At 34.8% G+C, this 20,860-nt stretch overlaps 1 protein-coding gene across 1 annotated transcript in view; it reads left to right on the forward strand.

The window, feature by feature from the left end:
• Positions 1-15,749, forward strand: part of Ndufs4 (NADH:ubiquinone oxidoreductase subunit S4) — a 72,063-nt gene extending 56,314 nt beyond the window's left edge. The window contains exon 5 of the mRNA XM_042690609.1: positions 15,533-15,749. Within this exon, the coding sequence (XP_042546543.1) occupies positions 15,533-15,636 (104 nt within the window). The 3' untranslated portion in view covers positions 15,637-15,749. The remainder of the gene's footprint in view (positions 1-15,532) is intronic.
• Positions 15,750-20,860: the final 5,111 nt, after the last annotated feature.

A 20,860-nucleotide genomic window follows, 5' to 3' on the forward strand; every position in this document is an offset into this window, starting at 1 on the left:
TTATATTGACATTTTTTTTGGCAATTTCTTAATTAAATCATTGTTTCAAAGTGGTTATGTAGTCTTTATTATTTTGATTTAAAATAATACTGTCAAAATAGTATTTTTATTAATGAAAATATTTTAATTAATCAGTAACATCATTATCATTAAACAGTTCTAATGTTTTCCATCCTTTTAGCCTACCATATTTTATGTCTGACACCTTGAAAATTACTCATTTAAGGTTTGTAATATGAGTTTAGTAACAGGAAATCTAATTATTAAATCCCTGGTGTTAGCCTCCCTCTAAGTGGTCACAGGACTGCGTGGTGACCATTGCCTGTAAATTGTAGGTGTAATATACTGTTGAAATCAGGTGGCTTTCCAATCTGATTGTTACTATAAAAAATAATTGAGTAACAGTATAAAAGTTAATAGAAAATATAACTTGAAAAGGCTCAGTGGACAATGACTTAGAAAATGAAAAACCATAGAAGTCACTGTGTAAGAAAAATACAGAAAATCTGAATTTCTACAATCCTTAAGACTTAAGGTGGGAAAGATTTCTTAGTAGACATTCTTCCAGTTTTTGCATGGTTTATTGGAGATAAAGAGTCTCATGGACTTTCCTGCTCATGTTAACTTAGAACCACAATTCTCAGATCTCAGCCTCCTGGGGAGCTAGGATTACAGTGTGTGCCACAGCACCTGGCACTGTGGTGATTTTGATCTCCAGATTTATTTTATGTTTAGCATTATGTATTTTTAAATAGATAAAGGTTTGGTTCTACACATACCATATAAGAAAGATCTAAATAAACAGTATTAAAGTATTATAGAACCAGAGTGGAGGATCTTTTCCAAACACCTCAGCAATCTCTTCCATTCTGATTTACCCTTGCGTGTATATAAACATGGTGAGAAATACAAAAATTAACTCTTCTTCCCCAGATTGATTAATATGATTGCCTTGTGAACTTGTGCTTTGGAAGTTTGGATGAACCGATGTTACGGTAATTTAAGCAATTTTCTAAAAGGCAAAAACAAAAGAAAACACCCAACACCAACTAGTAATGTAAAGACTGCAGGATTAAGACTCAGGTAACTAGAATTCGAATTCCATTGTCTTTCTCATAGGAGAACTTAAATAAAGCATGCTTCATTACATTTAGGCTCTGATAAACCTATGTCTTCATCTTTGACCTGAAAAATTGGATTGAGTAATACTCAAGAGTTTCTTACCTTATAACACAATGAATCATCTACTCAATTGTGTACTTAGAGAAGTGTGTTGGCACTGGTAATGTGGGAATGTAAAATCTGGCAAAGATTATGGAGTTACAGACATTAAATGTTTGCTTTTCAAACAAAACAAAAAATCATTTTTTATTATAAAACAACATAATTTATATACTTTGAATGTCCAGAAAATAAGTTTTCTCATTTTCCTTTTGTTTAAATGTTAAAAAATAAATAAAAGATGACAACAAAAGAACTCAGACATAAGTAACATTAAGCAACAAGATTACATACATATAATTTGTTTATCAGTTTTTATTTGAGAGCAGTCACATTTATTCATTTATGTATTGTCTGTGATGACTATTTTGCTACCATGATAATGAATAGTTGTAATAAAGACCACATGGCTCCCAAAACATGAGTAATTACTGCTTGCTCCTTCATAGAAAATACTATTTGGCTTCTAGTTGTTTGTTTGTTATTTTTGTTTTGGTAGGTATTTAAATCAGGGCCTGGTATTGTTAGGCAGTCAGTCTAACATAGTTGTACCCTTATTCTTGATCCCTTTCTTTTTCTTTCTCATAACTCAATTGCCTATTCCTGCTTTCTTCCTCAAAATTTCTATAATAATTTCTTCCTTAATACCTTTATAGTATGTTTTTATAGCTTATTTTTTTGGCATTGCAGTTGGTCAGAGTATTCTTGTATGCCAGTGTTGTGTGGCTAGGCTCTAGAGAGAAGTATCTAAGGCCTAATCTGTATATTCAAACTATACTATTTTATCCTGCCTCCCAGTGAATGTACCAAATCTTGTTTATCTTTACCTTTTAATGTATAATACTGGTGAATTTGAATAGTAAATTTAGTTATATTATAATTTATAATTTTTAAAAATCTTTTTAATTTAATGTGACTTTTATCTCCTAGTAGAGCTGTTAATATCCTCTAATTAAAGTCTGAAGAAAACTATTGAAAAATGATTAACAATTGTAGTTTTCTTTTGCCCTCTGAAGGTTTGATGTGAATCTATGAAATGAACAGACAATAAAGTATAAAACGAACAGAAGGTCCAGGAGGTGGGAATCTTAGTTTTCCTAAGCTACAGAAAGGAATAAGAGCTCAGTGTTTAGAGGGAGGTGGTGATAGCTTATAGGTGCATGAGGAGAGGAAATACACAGTGAACAAAGATTATACTATTGTGCAGATAAAGTCTGAGATAGCAGGTGATGGATAAGCTTTGCCAAAGTCTGAGTATGGTGGACACCAATGTTAAGCTTCTTTTCCTATGATACACTTAATCTTCTCCGGATGATAGAATTCCAAGGGCAAGGGTCATGAAAATTGTGTTCTCCTGTAGGGATTGCTTTTAGTGCATTAGCTAGCTTAAATACCTGGACAAACAAAAAGAGAGATATTTTGGCTCATGTGTCAGAGTTTTTAGTCCACAGTTGTTTGGCCCAGTTGCTTTTGGGCCTGTGATAAAGAAGAGCATGATGGCAGGGAATGTGTGGTGGAAGAAACTTCATGGTGGCTGGCAAGGCCCCAATGACACAAGTTCTTTCAAATAGGCTTCACCTCATAGTGGTTCCACCACTTCCCACCAGTGCCACCTGCTGGCAACCAAGCCTTTAATATATGAGTCTTTGGGGTACATGTAAGATCCAAGCCATAACAATCATATCCAGGGGGAAATTCAAAGAATATGCCAGAGAAGGCCAGGGGGTTCTGAGATTGCTTCTTTGTTTACAGTGCTCAGCATGCTTAAGTACTTTTTATTGAGGTGTAACTTTCTGCGCAACAATGGGATGGGGTTCCTGTCTTTTTAGGGGAGGTTTGGGTAAACACGGTGATGTATGTCAACATTCTTAAGGATGAGCCTTTTACAATGTTGAGTTGTTTCTAAATGTACGCTCCTTGTTTTGAACTCTTTTGTAAGGATATTGAGATCTAGAGCTCAAGATGAATCACTATCAATTGCTAGTGCTAAGTTTAGATTCCAAGTATAGCAATTTCTCTGATAGTATAAAGCTGATAGAACTGAAAAATCAATCATCTAAATGTACATTGTGCAGTATGGTAGTCACTAGCCACATGAGGCTTTAGCATTTGGAATGTGTTTAGTTTGTTGAGATTCACTGTCAATGTAAAATACACAGTAGGTTTCAAATAACTGATACAAAGAGTCATTGTTAATTTTTATTACATGTTGAAATTAGAATAGTCTAAATATTTGGTCTAGGTAAAGTATATGATTCATATTAATTTTACTTGTTTCTTTTCACTCATTTCTGTAACATGGCTATTAGAAAACATTAAATATGTTGTTCATCTTATATTTCTATTATACAGCACTGATCTAAGGTCTTTAGCAATATACAGGATATATATACTATTTATATATAGTCTTAGTAGTCTGTTGATATATATTCTAGGATGTGTATAGAGTACTATGATATATGTATGTGTATCATACATATGAAATAGGACAATGTTATCCAACTTGGAAAGTTGGATACCTTATATACTGGGGTTTGAACTCAGGGCCACATGTTTCCTAGGCAACTTGCTCTATTACTTGTGCCTCCAGCCCTTTGCCTTTGATTATTTTTGAGTCCTCAAACTGTGATCCTCCTATTTATGCTTCCCATTGTATCTGGCATGGCAGCTATGAACCAGAGTTTTGTTATTGTTGGTTAATTTGAGGTCTCTTTGCCTGGATTGGCCTTGTAACTTGATCCCCTCCTTTCAGCTTCCAGAATAGCCTGAGTCACCACATGTGGCTTCAGATTTTATACTTGTTAAGAAGTGCAGTTCTTTAGAAACTTACTTGATAAGAATCAAGGACAAGTAGAATTTTATATCTACATACGTTAATCATTATGAGAAACGTATGTTAAAAATCCTCTGTTGGGGCTGGGAAGGTGGCTCAGTGGTAGAGTGCTTGCCTTGCATGCATGAGGCCCTGGGTTCGATTCCTCAGCACCACATAAGCAAAAAGAAAAAAGCTAAAAGTGGCACTGTGGCTCAAGTGGTAGAGTGCTAGCCTTGAGCTGAAGAGCTGAGGGACAGCACCCAGGCCCAGAGTTCAGGCCCTGTGACTGGACCCCCCCCCCAAAAAAAATTCCTCTGTTAGTCATCTATTTTTATGTATTTACTAAATAAGATGTTGTATAGGTTGATCTTTTTATAAACAAATGCCTTTCCTCTAAGACTAAAAAGTAGTTTTCTTCCTTCTGCTATTGATAATTCCTGCAGAGTTCCCTCTTCTTCTGTCTTCTTTAACATAGTTCCCTTTATACCTCAGTTCCTTACGAAGGCTGGTTCTTTGAAATTGGGTAGTGGGAAATGAAGAAGAGACTGAATGGCTCTGTCTTCTTGTTTCTCCTTTTTCCTTATCATCTACTCCACCAAATCTTCCCAGTTCTCAACATATTTATAAAGCAAAGAATATTATGAAGAATGTGATGTCTTTTAGCTTTAACCCAGGGCTTTACCCTAATCATTCCCTTTAAGCTTAGCCTCTATTCTGAGGAACTCTTCAAAGACAACCTTTTTTTGAAGAAAAGAGAAAAAAAGGAACATGTGGTGTTTCTTCTGAAATGTAGATGAACCTTACTTCAGTGCTTTGTGAACTAAAAGGTCCACCTTTCTCACCCTAGTGGCTTTTGTCTTTCCTTGTGTTTTTGTGAAGGATGAGAGGAAGCTATATCTTGGAGAGAGGTGGTGAAAGACAGCTGTGGAAAATTTGAATGGTAGAAGACTAAAATCTACTACCATTTACATAGTAATAAAAACCAGAATTTTTTTTCACTCCTGTTTGATCTGATTTGCAACTTTGTGACTCTTCTCAAATATAGCATTTTGCCTCCTGTTTTTTCTCAGTGTTGTTAGTTATAAAAACTCTTTGAGGACCCATTGCAACAATGAGATGTACAAGTCGTTATGTCAGAAAAAACGAACTTTACAACTTTGGGGGGGGGATGGGGTGGGGAGGGGGGGAAGGGGGGAAGTATGGGAAGGGAGGGAAGGGGAAACAAAGGAGGAGGCAACAATGCTTGATAAGAAATGTACTCGTTATCTTGCCCATGTAATTGTAACCCCTGTCTATGTTATTTTCACAATGAAAGAAAAAACTCTTTGAAATTCTTCAAATAAAGGAAGGTTTCTCTCCATAATAAGAAGGATAGAAGACAAACTGTGAAAACGTAGGTCTATTGGGGAGGAAAACCCACTTCTGAAATAATAGAAGGTAGAAGCCAAGAAGAAAATAGTGCCAAGGATCCTAAAAAGAGGCAGTCGGAAGAGGGAATTCAGAACTTTGAATTCTCCCAGAAGTGGACACTTTGAGTAGCATCTACTCTATCTACCTTAACCTCTTAGGAGAATGTAACTTCCATATAGCTGTTAAAGGACAACTTGTGAAACAAAGTAAGAATCTTGACTCTCCTAAAGGTACAAAATATAAGTGAAAGAATTTATTTTAAACAAAACAAAGCAGATGTTATAAAAGCAAAATAAATTTTAAGTGAATAGAAAATTAAGATTAAAAATTGGTCTTTTTCTTAGGGAAGAGGTATCAGTTAGAACAGTAGGACACCTGACAGGAGTTTTTATACGTATAACTTTAAAAGAGTTGTAGAAAATGGAAGTGTAGTTCAAGTCGTTGAGTGCCAGCCTTGAGCAGTAAAAGCTAAGAGTAGGAGTTCATGAGTTCAAGCCCACTGCTGGCATAAAGAGTTGCCAAACAGCCAAAAATCTGAGAAGGCGGAAGAGAAGAGGTATGCTAGAGGTAGTATATAGTTCTCTATTTAAAAAATCTTTTCTTTCCTCCCCCCTCAATTTTTTTTTCTTTTAAAATATGATGTCACTATTCAGACCAATCTAGAACTCCTGGGCTCAAGTCATTTTCCTTCCTCAGCCTCCCAAATAGTTAGCCCTTCCAAGTGTGCCCCTCAAAGCACACAGACACTGAAAGTGTTTGCCTCTTCCCTTTTTGATAGGAAAATAATCTTGAAGAAAGATTATTTATGATGAGATTGGTATACCATTGTCCTTGGTTAGTTACACAAGTGAGGCAAACGTGTTACTCTGTCAAACTTTTCTAAGTTTGTGTTACTGAACCTTTTCATAACGAATCCCACAGTCTCTTGAATTTAGTAGCCCAAACTAAGATCTCACCACCGGATTTCTTCTTCAATACCTATTAATTTGAGTATATCTGCCCTTCTTAAGATACCCAAATTAACCCAGAGTTATCTGTAAAGCTGAGAATTCTGTAAGTCAAGGTGCCAGGTCACTGTTCCTGGAGTTGTGTTAGCTCTGGAAGATCAACCTTAATTCCTTAAAAGTATCTGTTCATATGTGCAAATGAGCATCATTCTCAAACATGTTATTCTAGGTAAGGCCTTGGTGCCATAATCAATACATCAAATTGTTACTGAATTTATGCAAGTACTTTAATTGCCATGAAAATAAGAGTAGTTAATACTAAATTCTACAGAAGGAACACAAATATTTGAATTTGCAAAACAGACTACTTAATTAGAATGTGTTATCTAGCTACTTTAAGAGGAAGAAAAAAGGACTTTCTAATATGTTGACAAAGACAAAACTGTATCATTGTTATTCTAAACATAAAACTACAGTTATCACTCATCAGTTCATTTAATCTTGCATAATTTTTGTTTCACTGGATCACGAATTTATCTGCTTCTTGACTACAGTTCTGAAAACCCCGACTTAATCCAGTGATATGGTATTAAAATTAACTGATGGTATCAAACCCCCAAATTTTCTGGTGCAGTTCTTTTCCATGGGACTCTGTGTTGACAGTATTTGTTAAAAAGGAAACAGTCTGGCCTATAGCTGATTGAAAGAACTTCCAGGGAACTATCAAAGCCAAGAAAACAACACAATTTTACATAACACAGCATGAAGACTGAAAGACCCAATGAAAACATTTGCTTTTGTTTGATGAAAATTTGGTAGCTGTGTAGAAATGTGATTAAACTAAAGGAATATAGCCTGTAATCTCAAAAGGGAATCCAGGGGGGTCTGTGTATTCAGATTCATTGCTACTCAGTGTGCACTTCTCCTGGGTAGAGGTCAGGTTCCCTTCCAGGAGAGTCTCAGAATATCCTTATGGTCAGCTCTTATACAGAAAGGCAGGGGGAGTCAGAATAACATTTCAATCATTGTAAGGCTAATTTAAGAGGAACAGAATTTTCAATGTTGTGAACAGACTTGGGGGAAGAATTTTGGTTTCAGTGGGATAAAAAGGAACAAAAGATAGAAGGTGAGGAGCTCGCCAGAAAGATAGCATCAGAGCCTCAGTTTAAGTCTGGCATGCCAAAGTGCTGTATTTTATTTTTTAATAGGCTACAGAGAAAAAATTCTTGAGAAATGAAAGTGCCAAACATATACCAAGACTATATCAAAATTATGAAGGACATTAACTAAAAAGATTATTCAATAAACCTACTCCAGAGTAGGTCCTAAGTATCTGTTTGTGTGTTCCTGAAGTTCAGATTCTTAAGTTAATATTTAGTGGCCTTAAAGATGCAAGACTTAAACTAAAGAAATAAGGATGTAACCATTTAAAAAAATAACCAAAATAATCAGTTGTCTATTATCAGGCAAAACAATACAAAGGCTCTGATAATTGGAATGTATCATAGACAATGAGGATATTGATATTCTAGGAATTTATCTCATAAAACACAATCTCAGAGCTATTTGTTCACTTTTTACTCATCAAATTTAACCTCAGGGTAATTTAACCATTTTTTTTTTCTTGACATCTTTCCTTCAGCAGCTCATCCTTGTTTATTTATTTATTTTTTTGGAGGGGGGTGGTGGTCCGGTTGTGGGGCCTGAACTCTGGGCCTGGGCGCTGTCCCTCAGCTCTTCAGCTCAAGGCTAGCCACTTGAGCCACAGTGTCACTTCCGGCTTTTTTCTTTTTGCTTATGTGGTGCTGAGGAGTCGAACCCAGGGCCTCACGCATGCAAGGCAAACATTCTACCACGGAGCCACCTTCCCAGCCCCTCATCCTTGTTTATTTATTAAACCTAGTTTACACCTAAACCTAGTTTATTGATTAAATTTTTTTTTTTCAGAGTGAAAGAATATATCTCTGATTTTTCCAGAGGCCATCTGTGGAATCTAAAGTTTGTTATATTTTGCCTTTTATTTTTTAACATTTAGGATATAATAGCCAGGCGCTGGTGGCTCACACCTGTAATCCTAGCTACTTAGGAGGCTGAGATCTGAAGATCGCAGTTCAAAGCCAACCATGGCAGGAAAGTCCATGATACTCATCTCCACTTAACCAATAGAAACCTAGAAGTGGTGTTGTGGCTCAAAGAGCTTAGAGAAAGCAAAAATAAAAAGTTATGAGCTGTAGAGCACTTACCTAGTATGTGCCTTTATCCTGAGTTTAAGCTCTAGTACCACAGAAATAAATCAGAAGTTGCCAAAAGTAGGCATTAGGCTAAGTATAGGATGGATCATAGCTGACTAAGAAATAAAAGTCATAAAAAGACTTAGAAACACAGAGGGTATTAAAATAGTAAAAGACCTTTGCTCATATATAAACTGACCAAAAACTTGAAGTCAGCAGAAAGCTTCTAAAGTTATTGTGATAAGCCAGGACTTTTGTATCCTAGGAAGATTAGATATAAGAATTACTTTCCATATTATACAGTTAATTAAAGAAACAAAAAGCCCAACAAAATAGAGCAAACCTTAATAATATTTGAAGACATGTTATAGGTTTTTAACTTATTTTTTTGCATATAGTAATGCAAAAAAATATAATTCAAGGGAAATATAATTCCTTCCCTTCAAATCTTATATAACTCCCTGAATCCACTCAGATTTAGTCCTTTACATTTGTTTTTCTCTTTCTGGTGCAGGCATCCTACTTTATGACATTAAGAATTCCTTTTTTCCAACAATAAGCAAATCACATCTGTTACCTTGTTTACCAAGTTATTTCACTATCTTCCATGTGAAATAATAACTTGTATGTCACTATTACTTCTAGTAGGGTTTAATTCAAGTATATAATTGTCATCTTTTAATCAAAATTACTTTTGATTTCATAGAAAAACCAGGATAATGAAAAATTACACAATAAACATTTTAGTTGACTAATAGAAATTCATCAGTATATATAACATTACTTTCTATGGTTGTGTGTATTCCTTATAGTCCAGGTTCTCCTAGTGGCAAAAATGATCATGTTGAAGGTCTGGGAATGTGCCTAGTGGTAGAATGCTTGCCTCTCATGCATGAGACCCTGGGTTCATTTCCTCAGTACCACATAAGCAGAAAAGGCCGGAATTGGCACTGTGGCTCAAGTGGTAGAGTGCTAGCCTTGAACTGAAGAGCTGAGGGACAGCGCCCAGACCCAGAGTTCAGGCCCCATGACCGACCAAAAAACAAAAAGCAGAAAAAATAAAAATGAGCATATAGCTTAACTAAAAGGAATAGCCTTCTAGAATATGAAAGGGAGAAACAAGATTATATAAGCTTAAATTTTTATTTAGTAATTATTGGGTGTAAAGGTCTCTTAGCCATTAATAGGTTCCTGATTAGGGCCACTATAACAGAGGACGGATTAAAGAGAAAGCACAAAAATGTATTCAATATGAATTTTATGTTACATTGGAAGGCTGTGTGTTTTATGCTAAATTTGATGAAGTGGTGCATAGTTGTGCAAAAGTGTGGTTTTGTAGGGGGAGTATTAAGTAACCAAGTCTATTTGCTCAGCTATCTTCTGTATCTTTCTGTGACACTCCTTTTCATGCATATAGGACACACAGGGTCTTTGTGACCTCTTTCAGAAGGACAGGAAATCCTTTTGTGACCAGTTCAGCGAATAAGAGCTGCAGTGGCCTTTCTTTATCTTCTCTTTCCTCAAGTGCCAAAGTGCAATGCTTTTGAGTAATAGGACAGAATCTAATAATATTGGTTGGTTCAGTATTCTACTTTTCTTAGAAATTGTCTAGATATTTAGTAAATATCCAGTAATATTTAACTTAGTAAACTAATAATCTTGAAAATCATTGCTGAAATAAAGAATTTCTCGTGACTACAAATATTAGAAGTAATACTAGCTGTCAGTAAGGCCGAAGAAAATAAGTAGAATAAAAATCAGTGCTTCTGTTTAACACTGATAAGTCAGAGCAAACATAGCTGGTTTTTATTAAATCAAAATTACTAAATGTTGTTACCAAAGATTACCTACATTACACAAACATGAAATGCTTGTCTTAGTTCCTTTAACGGTACTTTTAAAATCTAGAATATGTATATTAGAAATTCAGTTTCCTTGTTTTCTGAGAATTTTAAGGTTATTCCATTTACATGGTAGCCTTTTTTCCTATGAGCAGATCAGAATAGACTTCTTTAAGGAGACACTTTATAATTTAATTTATTAGTGCTATCCAGAGGTAGAAAAATGCTAACCTTTGCACACAATGAAAGTAGTAAAGGTTTTTCTGAATTATAGACATGTTGATGATGTACAGTCACACAGTTTATAACTTCAATTCTAGACTTTCAGCCGTAGGTTAATAAACACAGAATTGTGAAACTTAATGGTTCATGGCAAAAAGGTTGTCTTTTCATTGAGTACAAATTCTTAATTTTGAATTCAAAATGGAAAAGACTTATAAACCAGAATCATTTGTTCTCATGGAGTAGAGAATAAGAACCCTGTAAGCTACTGTGCTGTTTATTAGAATCATCAGTGGTCAGATTATGAGTTCTCAAAATAAGTAATAAAATTAAAATTAGAAAAACAGAATCAGCAATGTTCTCTTGATGTTTTGGATTTATTTCTTGCAACCAGAAAAGATATGTTTGAGCTTACATGTAGATCTACTCTCTCTGTGGTAGAAAAGTTTGCCTGCCTTTGGTTAGTGAGTTTATATTAGATATCCCATGAACACCTCCAAAACTGTTGAGAGAAAAATGTCCAGAAAAAATATGAACATGACTTAACTTATAAAATGAACATGTTTTGAAGAACTTATTTTGCTCATGTGACACAAAGGAGCTAAGCAGATGTTTTTTTAAACAGTTCAAACCATTAGTCAAGATAACACAAAGGTATATGAAGAAAAGAGATGTGGAACTAAATTACTAATGGAAGCAAAACTGAGTTTACAAGGAGTGTAGGGGAAGAGTCAGTTCTATCAGTTTGATAGGACAGAATTAGTATATCTGCTAGTTATAGCCATTCACCTTTTTCATGACAATTGTGTTCTATAAAGTCACTAGGAACACTATACTAGCAAATAACAGAACAGTTACTTCGAGGAAAATGACAAGCTGGATTTCTTCAAGCCTCTACACATTCTTTCAGTACAATGTGTTTTATATACTTTGGTGTAAAGACAGTTTACTTTATAAATACTGTATTGTCACATCAGCCTTCTCGCACTGTGCTTAGGGGCCATTGTAAATGATGAAATCATCAAGAAGCAAACAAAACAAAAATGCACCTCTAAATAGACCTTGAAAAGTGCACTTGTTTACAGTGTGAGAGCTTCAACAAGGCAGAGCATTACCTTGCTTGACCTCAGCTAGAAATGTGCATGTTGGGCAACTCAATTGTTTTCCATTCTGTGCATGTCATAAATAACCACAGAAGTATCACGGGTATTAATTTTGGGGTTACAAATAAATTTTAATGAGTAATTAAATTGACAAGTGAGGATTTGTGAATACCTACAATTTATAAAGACTTTTTTCTCCCTAGCTTTCTTTCCAATCCCTTGTCCTAGAGTGTAGAAGGACAGAGGACAGAGAAGGAGGGAAGAAAAGGGGTTATTCGTTAGGTCTCCTGTTAGAACTCTGAAATAATTTTTTCTCATAAAGGTAGAATTATACATAGTAACTTAGTGTAGTTTCTTGTATATTATGAGTTAAATAGAATTCAGGAAATCCCTATATATAGTTTATACTCCAATGAATAGTATCAAAATCTTTGGGAATGACTTTTGATTGTGTGCAGTTTTTTGCCCAGGGGACAAAATATATTCTGACAACCTAAAAGCTACAATAATTAATTAATATCCCAATTTTTTTCGTTACAAATTTTGAATAGTGTGGTTCCAATTACAGCTTTGTATGTAATAATATATGAAAAGATACTAGTATTTGAAGAGATATATTATTATTTGTAAAGATAAAATCTAAAGGGATTTAAATTAATGATCACATCCAATGTGTTTGAGGTTTTTTTCAAGGTGTCATATCTATAGCAAGTGTAGACACTTAAACTAATGAGTATTTCAAGTGTCCCATGTTTTCACCTTATTTGTTTGTTGGAATCATATCTAATTTTTATGGATAGAATTGTTTTGTCAACATTTCAGAAATCATATTGCACACATTCTGTACTATTTTCTGAAAGAAATAGTGCCTTTATTCCTAACTTTCTGTCCTCCAACCCCCATATTATGTACTGAGCAATTTCAAAGTGGAAGGACTTTTACTGTGAAGTTTTTGAAAAAGCTGTTATTGTTTCTTTCCTGATGTTAAATTATAAGTTAGGGTTACAGTTTGCTTTCAGCTAAGTATGACATCAGTACACAATCTGGTGAAGAATTGAAACATTCCAAGTACCTATGAACTTACTTTAGCTTCCCCAAACTTAGCTATTCTGATTCATGTGTTGGTTAGCAGTCAATTCCATTTATGCTGGTTTGTTCATATTGTGTGGTACTTACAAATTATTAACTGTGCGCATCAAGATTTGTGATCATACCATTAATGAAGAAGGACCTTTCACAGGAACAGAATTAGGTTACCAGAAGCAATACAAGAACTGATGAGTGTCACCTTGTATTCTTCACTACCGATCCATAAGTGAAATGATTCTATAAATAAAAATAAGTGGGATTTCTTTTTCTGTCTCCAGAGAAGTTATAGGTTACTTATTGTGGTCTGATTTTGTTTGGAGTCATTTTTGGTGTTTGAAAGATTACACAGAAGAAAATAATAGGAAATAGAATATTCCAAGCACAGTATAGAGATCTATAAAACAAACTAACATAATTCTGGTGGGGAGGGAGGGCATTGAATATTACAGATCACATTTTAAGTTTGCTGAAAGAATTTACCAGATGTACTTCTCTAACACTAGAGCTTAAAGTTCAAAATATTTTTGTGAAAGCATTCCAATGTGTGAAACAGCAAAGCAAGTCAGCTTCTTGTCATTTAGGTGTTAGTGGTTGGATTTGTGGCTAATCCATGCCATATGGCTATTCTCCACAGTGGGAAATGATGGCAGTCCTAGGAGCTTTATCCCATCTCTGGGGCAGCTGCCTTGGACTTAGTTGCTTTGATCTTCTGCTGCACAGCTAGGAAGAACACGGGCCAGTTTTGAGTATCCTTGTAAGACAACATATGGGACCATTGTCGTAGACTACACCTTTATATATACATTCTTCACAGAGGACAACTCCCAAGACCTCATTTCAGAACACAAGTTTGGGTTATTTCTTTAAAAAAAAAAAAAAGATTGTTGGAATTGAAAGATACTCTTACATAGAAATGTAGACATTTTGCAGTTTCATTCCTACATTTCTATACTCTAAGCATAGAGTATAGAAATAAATATATTACATTTTTCCTGTTTAGGGTCAGATTTCAAATGGGAAATAGAAAAGATTAGTGTCATTAATGTAACTTGCCCCTCATTAAGTACATATTTGATGTCTTTTCAAGTGTTCTTATTCTTTATTTTGTCCTTTTAGCCAAAGTTGCCTGGGAGTTCTGTAACCTCTATATTCATGTAAAGTGAGACTAGTATATATATTAAATATATATATATATATATACATACATATATAGATATAGATATATATGTTCCTCAAGGCACAGTGTTCAGCAGTGGGAATGTACGATTAACTTGAGTTAAATGTGATGATTTTCCTTTTTTTTTTTTAAATTGTGAAAATACCATACAGAGGGGTTACAATTACATGAGCAAGGTAGATTTCTTATCAAGCATTGTTGCCTCCTCCTTTGTTTCATGATTTTCCTTTTTTGGAAAAATCACAGTAGTATGCTTTGATGATTTGAGTTTTGTAGGTTTTACTTTTATAACAAAATCTAATTAATTCCAGGTGAGGAACTGTCGATATATAAGCTTCGTGGCAGCAGGCACTATACTCATAAAGAATCACTAAAATTCTTTCGAACTTCTAAGATCCAAAGCTCACTTATTCTTGACAATATAAAGCTCAGTTTGGATATTTTATATAGGATTACTATTTCTCAAGATGATTATTTGAAAAATCCTGAGAGAAAAGCATGTGATAAATTACACTACTAGGAAAATGGATATTAGAAGATTAAGTTTCAGGTGTTGCTTAACTCCTTTCAAGAAAGGGGATGTTGATTTAGTTTTTACCTTTATCTTACGAGAACTGAAGAACAGGACTTAAACCAGAAGGTAGACATATATAAATCCAGTTTTCAGAATTATAAAATACTGAAAAGGTTGTAGAGACGATTAAAAATTCTCAGAAAAGAATAGACAGTTTTGACTAGTAGCTTAAAATTTTCTGTGCATAAAAAGTGAAGCTTTTCTGTGCATAACAAGTGAAGCTTCTGCAATTAAACTTTTTAAGATTAGTTTAGCTACCCACCAGAGATTCTGATCACACAGTGGGCTTTTGATCAGGTCTAAGAGTTGGCACTGATACGGAGTACTTTTCATGATTCTACCTAATAAGATGGTCCCTGAAGCAACTGTTGAACCTTCTGGAAATTTCGTCAGTAAAGAGATTGAATGTGGTAATTTCTCATGACTGAGTCCAGCTATGATTTGTGTTTTTCTTCCGATTTCAAATGAGTTCCAAGCTATTTGTAAAGAAAGCAGATTTTAGAAGAACAGTGAGATACATTATAGTGTCTAGTTTTTCTTATTATAGTTTTTAAAGACTTGTTAAGTCACAGAGAAATCTAAGTTTTGAATAATATATAGTCATCACTAACAGAGCAAAGAATATTGACTTAGGAAACATTAAATCATAGTTTTATCTTTAATTTGAGATATGATAAATCATCTTCGGGCAATGGACTCTTGCCACTCAGAGTTTTAAGGGAACAAATTACTAAGTATTTATATTTCAGATGTGGTAACAGTTACTCTTATTGATAAATAAACATTAAATTATAAAGCCTCTTAATTTCTGTATTTTTAAAGTATCTGCATTAATTCTGTTTCTTCGGATTTGGTTTTTGTTTGTTCATTTGTTTGGTTTTTTTTTCTTTTCCCCCATCTAGGATGGAGCTATGACGTGGAAGAGAAGAAGGTTCCAAAACCCAAGTCCAAGTCTTATGGTGCAAACTTTTCTTGGAACAAAAGAACCAGAGTGTCCACAAAATAGGTTGGCACTGACTATTATCTTAGCTTGACTGTGAATAAAGTCAGCTGTGCAGTATTTATAGTTCATGTATAATACATCTCTTAATCTCCTAATAAATTTGACCTTCAAACCTCGGATACATTGTACCGTTTCTATTTTAAATGTTTTTTTTTTTGATGTCTCAAATTGAACATGTTAAAATTTCCTATATATAGAGAAGATTTGAGGTGATCATACCTCTAGGAACTCTTTGTACTTAAAGTCAGCTTTGTACTGAAATCAGCTTCAGCCTTGATATTTGATGCTTGCTTTTTCAGCCATCCCTAACTTAAAATTGTTTATAAACTATCAGCCCTCATTGTTAAAATACTGCTTAAAACCTTAGAAAGTCTTTTGTTCTGTCATATTAAATCTGATTAACCTAAAACTAAATCTCCATATTGTTAACTTTCTCTTTTAAGTTTTACAACTTTGCATTTTCAAAGGTTTTGTCAACTGGTCGAATTATGTTCCATTCTAATTTCTTCATGGTAATGTGAGGTTTCAGTGAATTTTGTCTTCTTGCTATAATAGCCCAGGCTGGCCTTGAATCCATGAACCTTCTACCTTATTCAAATTTTGGAATTGCAAGTGTTCACCACCATGCTCAACTCTAAAGATTTTTTTTTTTTTATTCTTAGAATTGATTCAGACAAAATAAAATTTAGATCATTTTGGGGTATTTTGAAACTATACTTCGAAACTATAAGTAAATGTGTTCTTGTTCAAACCATATGAAGTAAATGATTAATAGGGAAGCACATGCTATTGTTAGGATCTTTTGCTAAACACTTTGAATACTAATCCTCATAACTCTTATAAAGTAGGAACTATTATTTTCCTTCATTTTTGCAAAAAGAACAACTCAAGGGTTAAAATACTTAAAAACTGACACAGGTCCAAAATTCAATCCATGTCACCCATGTCTGTCTGCAGAAATCATACTATTGATTATCATTGTTACAAGAAATATGGGTGACTAATGGCAGATAATTTCTTTCCATTGTTAATCTGTCCTTTGATCTTTCAAAAGTTACATTGTGCACAGTTGGACTTTGTAAATCCAACCAAAAAGCACATTTATCTCAAGAAAATGCATCAGAGTACAAATGTGTACAATTTTGGTTTTGAGAACACATTGGCAGTCCTTTTTCAAATGTTAAATACATGCTTTATTTAATTCTAAAGAAAAAAAAATCGACTTTTCTTCTAAGAGCCTAAAGTTGTATGCAGAAACCAATAACAAAGATTTACTGCAGAATTCTTTCTACAAGTTAATAAGTTGAGATAATTTAAATGTCTATTAAAAAAGGGATGGAAATTCATAGAATTGTATATTGCTATTAAAAACAACAGGATAGGGCCTGGAATGTGGCTTAGTGGTAGAGTGCTTCCCCAGCATGCATGAAGCCCTGCATTTGATTCCTCAGTACCACATAAAAGTGGGAAGTGGCGCTGTGGCTCAAGTGGTAGAGGGCTAGCCTTGAGCAAAAGAAGCTCAGGGACAGCCCTCAGTTCAAGCCCCAGGACTGACAAAAACAAACAAAAATAAACAGGAAATATATGAACTTTTTGGAATGATGTTATATTGTTAAGTGCAAAATAATAAAAATGGCGTTTGTAAGAGTGAGATGGGAGTGAGATGGGAAGCAAATGCTTCCATATCTATAGCGAGAATATTTTAGGAAAGATAACGAGAAACTCTTGAATAGGGATTTTAATGTTTACTAATTGTCATGATAAAGCTGTTGTTCTTTCATATTTATTTTAACTTCTAATATATTGCTTGAACATATTATTTTACAAGTGAATTGTTTGTATAATTACATATATGAAGAAGACACTAGAATTTATGTGTTAGCTATCTTAAGCTTTACTTGAAAAATACATTTTAATTACTTACTTGAAAAAGTACATGCTTTAACTATTAGAATTTTATTCAAATGGAGAGTAAATGGAATTATCTGTGAAGAAGTTAATAGCTCATATTTATAAGATGTATGAATACACGGAAATTAAACAAGATTCTTCTGACTGACCAATGGGTAATAGAAGTAATAAAAAAGACAAAAAATACCTTGAGGAAAGAATGGTATCCCAACATACAGAACTTACTCAGCAAAATCTCCTAAGAAGGATTGTTACAGCAATAAATGTCTATATCAAAAAGTGAGAAAGATCTCAACCTTCTGCAATACCCTTTTTCCCTTGAAGCTAAGCTATGCCAGTGCTGTCTCCTGCCCTCTTAGGTGAGAAACAGGGTTCCATCCCACTGCATTGGGCCTAAGCTGCTGAAGTGTATGTACCTAAGGGCAACAAATCTAGCCTTTTCAGTGGCTTGGGACTCCAGCCCCAGATGTTTGGGATTTTTCACAGATTCTGAGTTCAGGAACCTGACTTTACATCTAGTTGTTCTGGACATCTATTCCCTCAACCCCAGGGCCTCTGTGGCTGTCTAAAAGTTCAGATCCAACATCAAAAGTCATCCCTCAACTATGACTTGCGCCTATGAGGAAAACAAGGACAAAAAGATCTCTAAAGTGTTACCTAGAGGCACTGTAGCTCCTAGACCACGGAGGTGCCCACAGTCATTACTGACATTGACCACAATTGTAGAAGCTTCACAGACATAACTGCTGTACACAACGGAACCACCACCCCTTTCCTAACTGACATACTTAGGCTCATCTGCAGGTGAATTTTTTTTCCTTCTTAATGGAACATAAGAAACATTAAAAAGCAAAGAAATGCCAAAGAAACTTTTTTTCTTCTCTGTGTGTGTGTGGTTCCAGAGTTTAAATTTCCCTTTGCCTTTGCTAGAAAGTCACTAGCACTGAGCCACAACTCTAGACCATTTTTTTGCACTAGTTATTTTTGTGATCTGCCTATTTTAGGCTTCCCATCATAGCTCAGATAACAGGAGTGAACTGTTATTTTCAGATTCTTTCTGTGAGATGAACTTTTCTACATGGGATAGCATGGGACCTCAGGCCTCCCAATTTCAGACTCCCACAACTGAGATGACAAGCCTGCACCACCATGCCCAGCAGTTGGTTGAGAAGTCTTTAGAACTTTTCTGCCTTGTCTTACCTTGAAACATGTTCTTTCTGATCTCAGCTAGGATTACAGGTGTAAGTCTCTGGAGCCCAGAGGAACAGTAAGATTCTAATGATATGCAAACTTACAAAGTTCCAGGAAGAGAACTCTAATGATGTTAAGAAAATTGAATGAGCCAGGTGCTGGTCGCTCACACCTGTAATCCTAGATACTCAGGAGGCTAAGATCTGAGGATCGTGGTTCAAAGCCAGCCTAGGCAGGAAAGTCCATGGGACTCTTATCTCCAGTTAACCACCAGAAAACCAGAAGTGGCTCTGTGGCTCAAGTGGTAAAGTGCTTATGTTGAGCTGAAAAACAGTACCCAGGCCCACAACTGACCAAAAAAAAAAAAAGCAATTCATGACCTGAAGGAAAAATTCAACACAAGCATTGCTGTCATTAAGTAGAACAGAACAAATATTGAAGCTGAAGAAGTCAGTTAAATAAAAATACAGTTTAGAGCTTAACAGCAAAAATCAACTCGAAAAATTCCAAATCTTGGGAGACATATTAAGATCTCAAAATTCTTCCAAACAGTCAACCCCCACATCCTCCATGAGGCACATTGTAACAAAACTATCTTTAAAAGTAAGAAACTTAAAGTAGCAAGAGGAAAGCATCCTGCCACATATAAGAGAATTACCATTAAGACTACCAGATTTCTCAACAGAAACCTTGCAGAGAATGTGATGATAATGTGTTCAAAGAAAAACCAGCCAAATATACCAAGCAAAACTATTTTTCAGAAATTGAGAAAAAGTCTCAGACAAAAGCTGAATTTATTACCACTAGACCTGCATTATAGGAAATGCTTACAGACGTTCAAGTGTAAAGAAAAGGACAATAATTATTGTCATGCATACATGTGAAAGCATAGAGGTCAGATGCATTTAAATAAAGTAGTGTGTTAGGGTATAACTACTACAAAGGTTAAAAGTCAAAGTGCTAAAAAAGAGCAACAGAGAAAGAAAGAAATGGAAGGAGAGAAGGGAGGAAAGAAGGAAAAAGGGACTTTAAAACTATCAGAAAGCCAGGCACCTGTGGTTTATGACTATAATCCCAGCTACTTACTTAGAAAGCTAGTAACTGAGGATCTCAGTTCAGAACCAGCCCACGAAGACAAATCCACAACACACACACACACATACCAAAATGGCAGTAGTAATTTCTTACCCATCATTAATAACCTTGAATGTTAAAAACTAAAGTAAAAAGACTAGTTCTATAAACAAACAAAAATAAACTAAGAGTCAGCTTTTTTCACTGACTGAAAGACCCTTGTATGTTTTAAAGAGTCACACTGGCTGAAAGTGAAAAAGTACAAGATATTCCATGTAGATGGTAACTGAAAAAGAGTAGAGATAAAGGTCATTACTTTATGATCAAGGAATCAGTTTTCAAGAGGACATAACCATTAAAAATATGTACATGTACACAATGTTTAGAGCACTTGAATATAGAGAACAATGAGCTGAAGGGGGAGGGATAAATAGGAAAAGTAGAACGGAGTTTCAGTGTATTTTAACAGTGAGTAGTTAAATTTAATTAAGAATGACTATACCTGAATTGCAAAACCAAAAAGACCTAACAGACATACATACATACATACATACGTACAGAGCTTTCAAAATATAATGTTACTGTTATTATCAAGGTGTGGTACAGAGGGGTTATTTCATAAGTTAGGTAATGAGTATAATTCTTTCTGAACAATGTCACCCCTTCACTTTCCCCCAGTTTCCCACATGTTTCTTAGTTCATTTTCTACATAATATATACTGAATACCACAACTGCATTTGTGTACCCTTACTCCCTCCATTTCTGCATCTCCTTACCCTGCCTTAAAAATGACAATAAAAATAAGTATGACCACCACCAACAAATACCATGTTTCCATTTCCTGGATTTTTTTTTCAATAAATAGTATTTTAAATGTTTAGCAGAATTGTGCCTTTGGGTTCCTCCCCCAAGGGAATCTCCTTTAGTCTGACTGTTCATGGGTGAATGCCTAGAGTTTTGTGTAAGTTACCATGTCTACTTGTATTTTAAGTCTAACTTCCACATATGAGAGAAAACATTTGTCTCTCAGAGCTTGCCTCATTTAAAATG

Source organism: Dipodomys spectabilis, unplaced genomic scaffold (genome assembly GCF_019054845.1).
Source record: "Dipodomys spectabilis isolate Male_0828 unplaced genomic scaffold, ASM1905484v1 ptg000138l, whole genome shotgun sequence".
NCBI lineage: Eukaryota > Metazoa > Chordata > Mammalia > Rodentia > Heteromyidae > Dipodomys > Dipodomys spectabilis.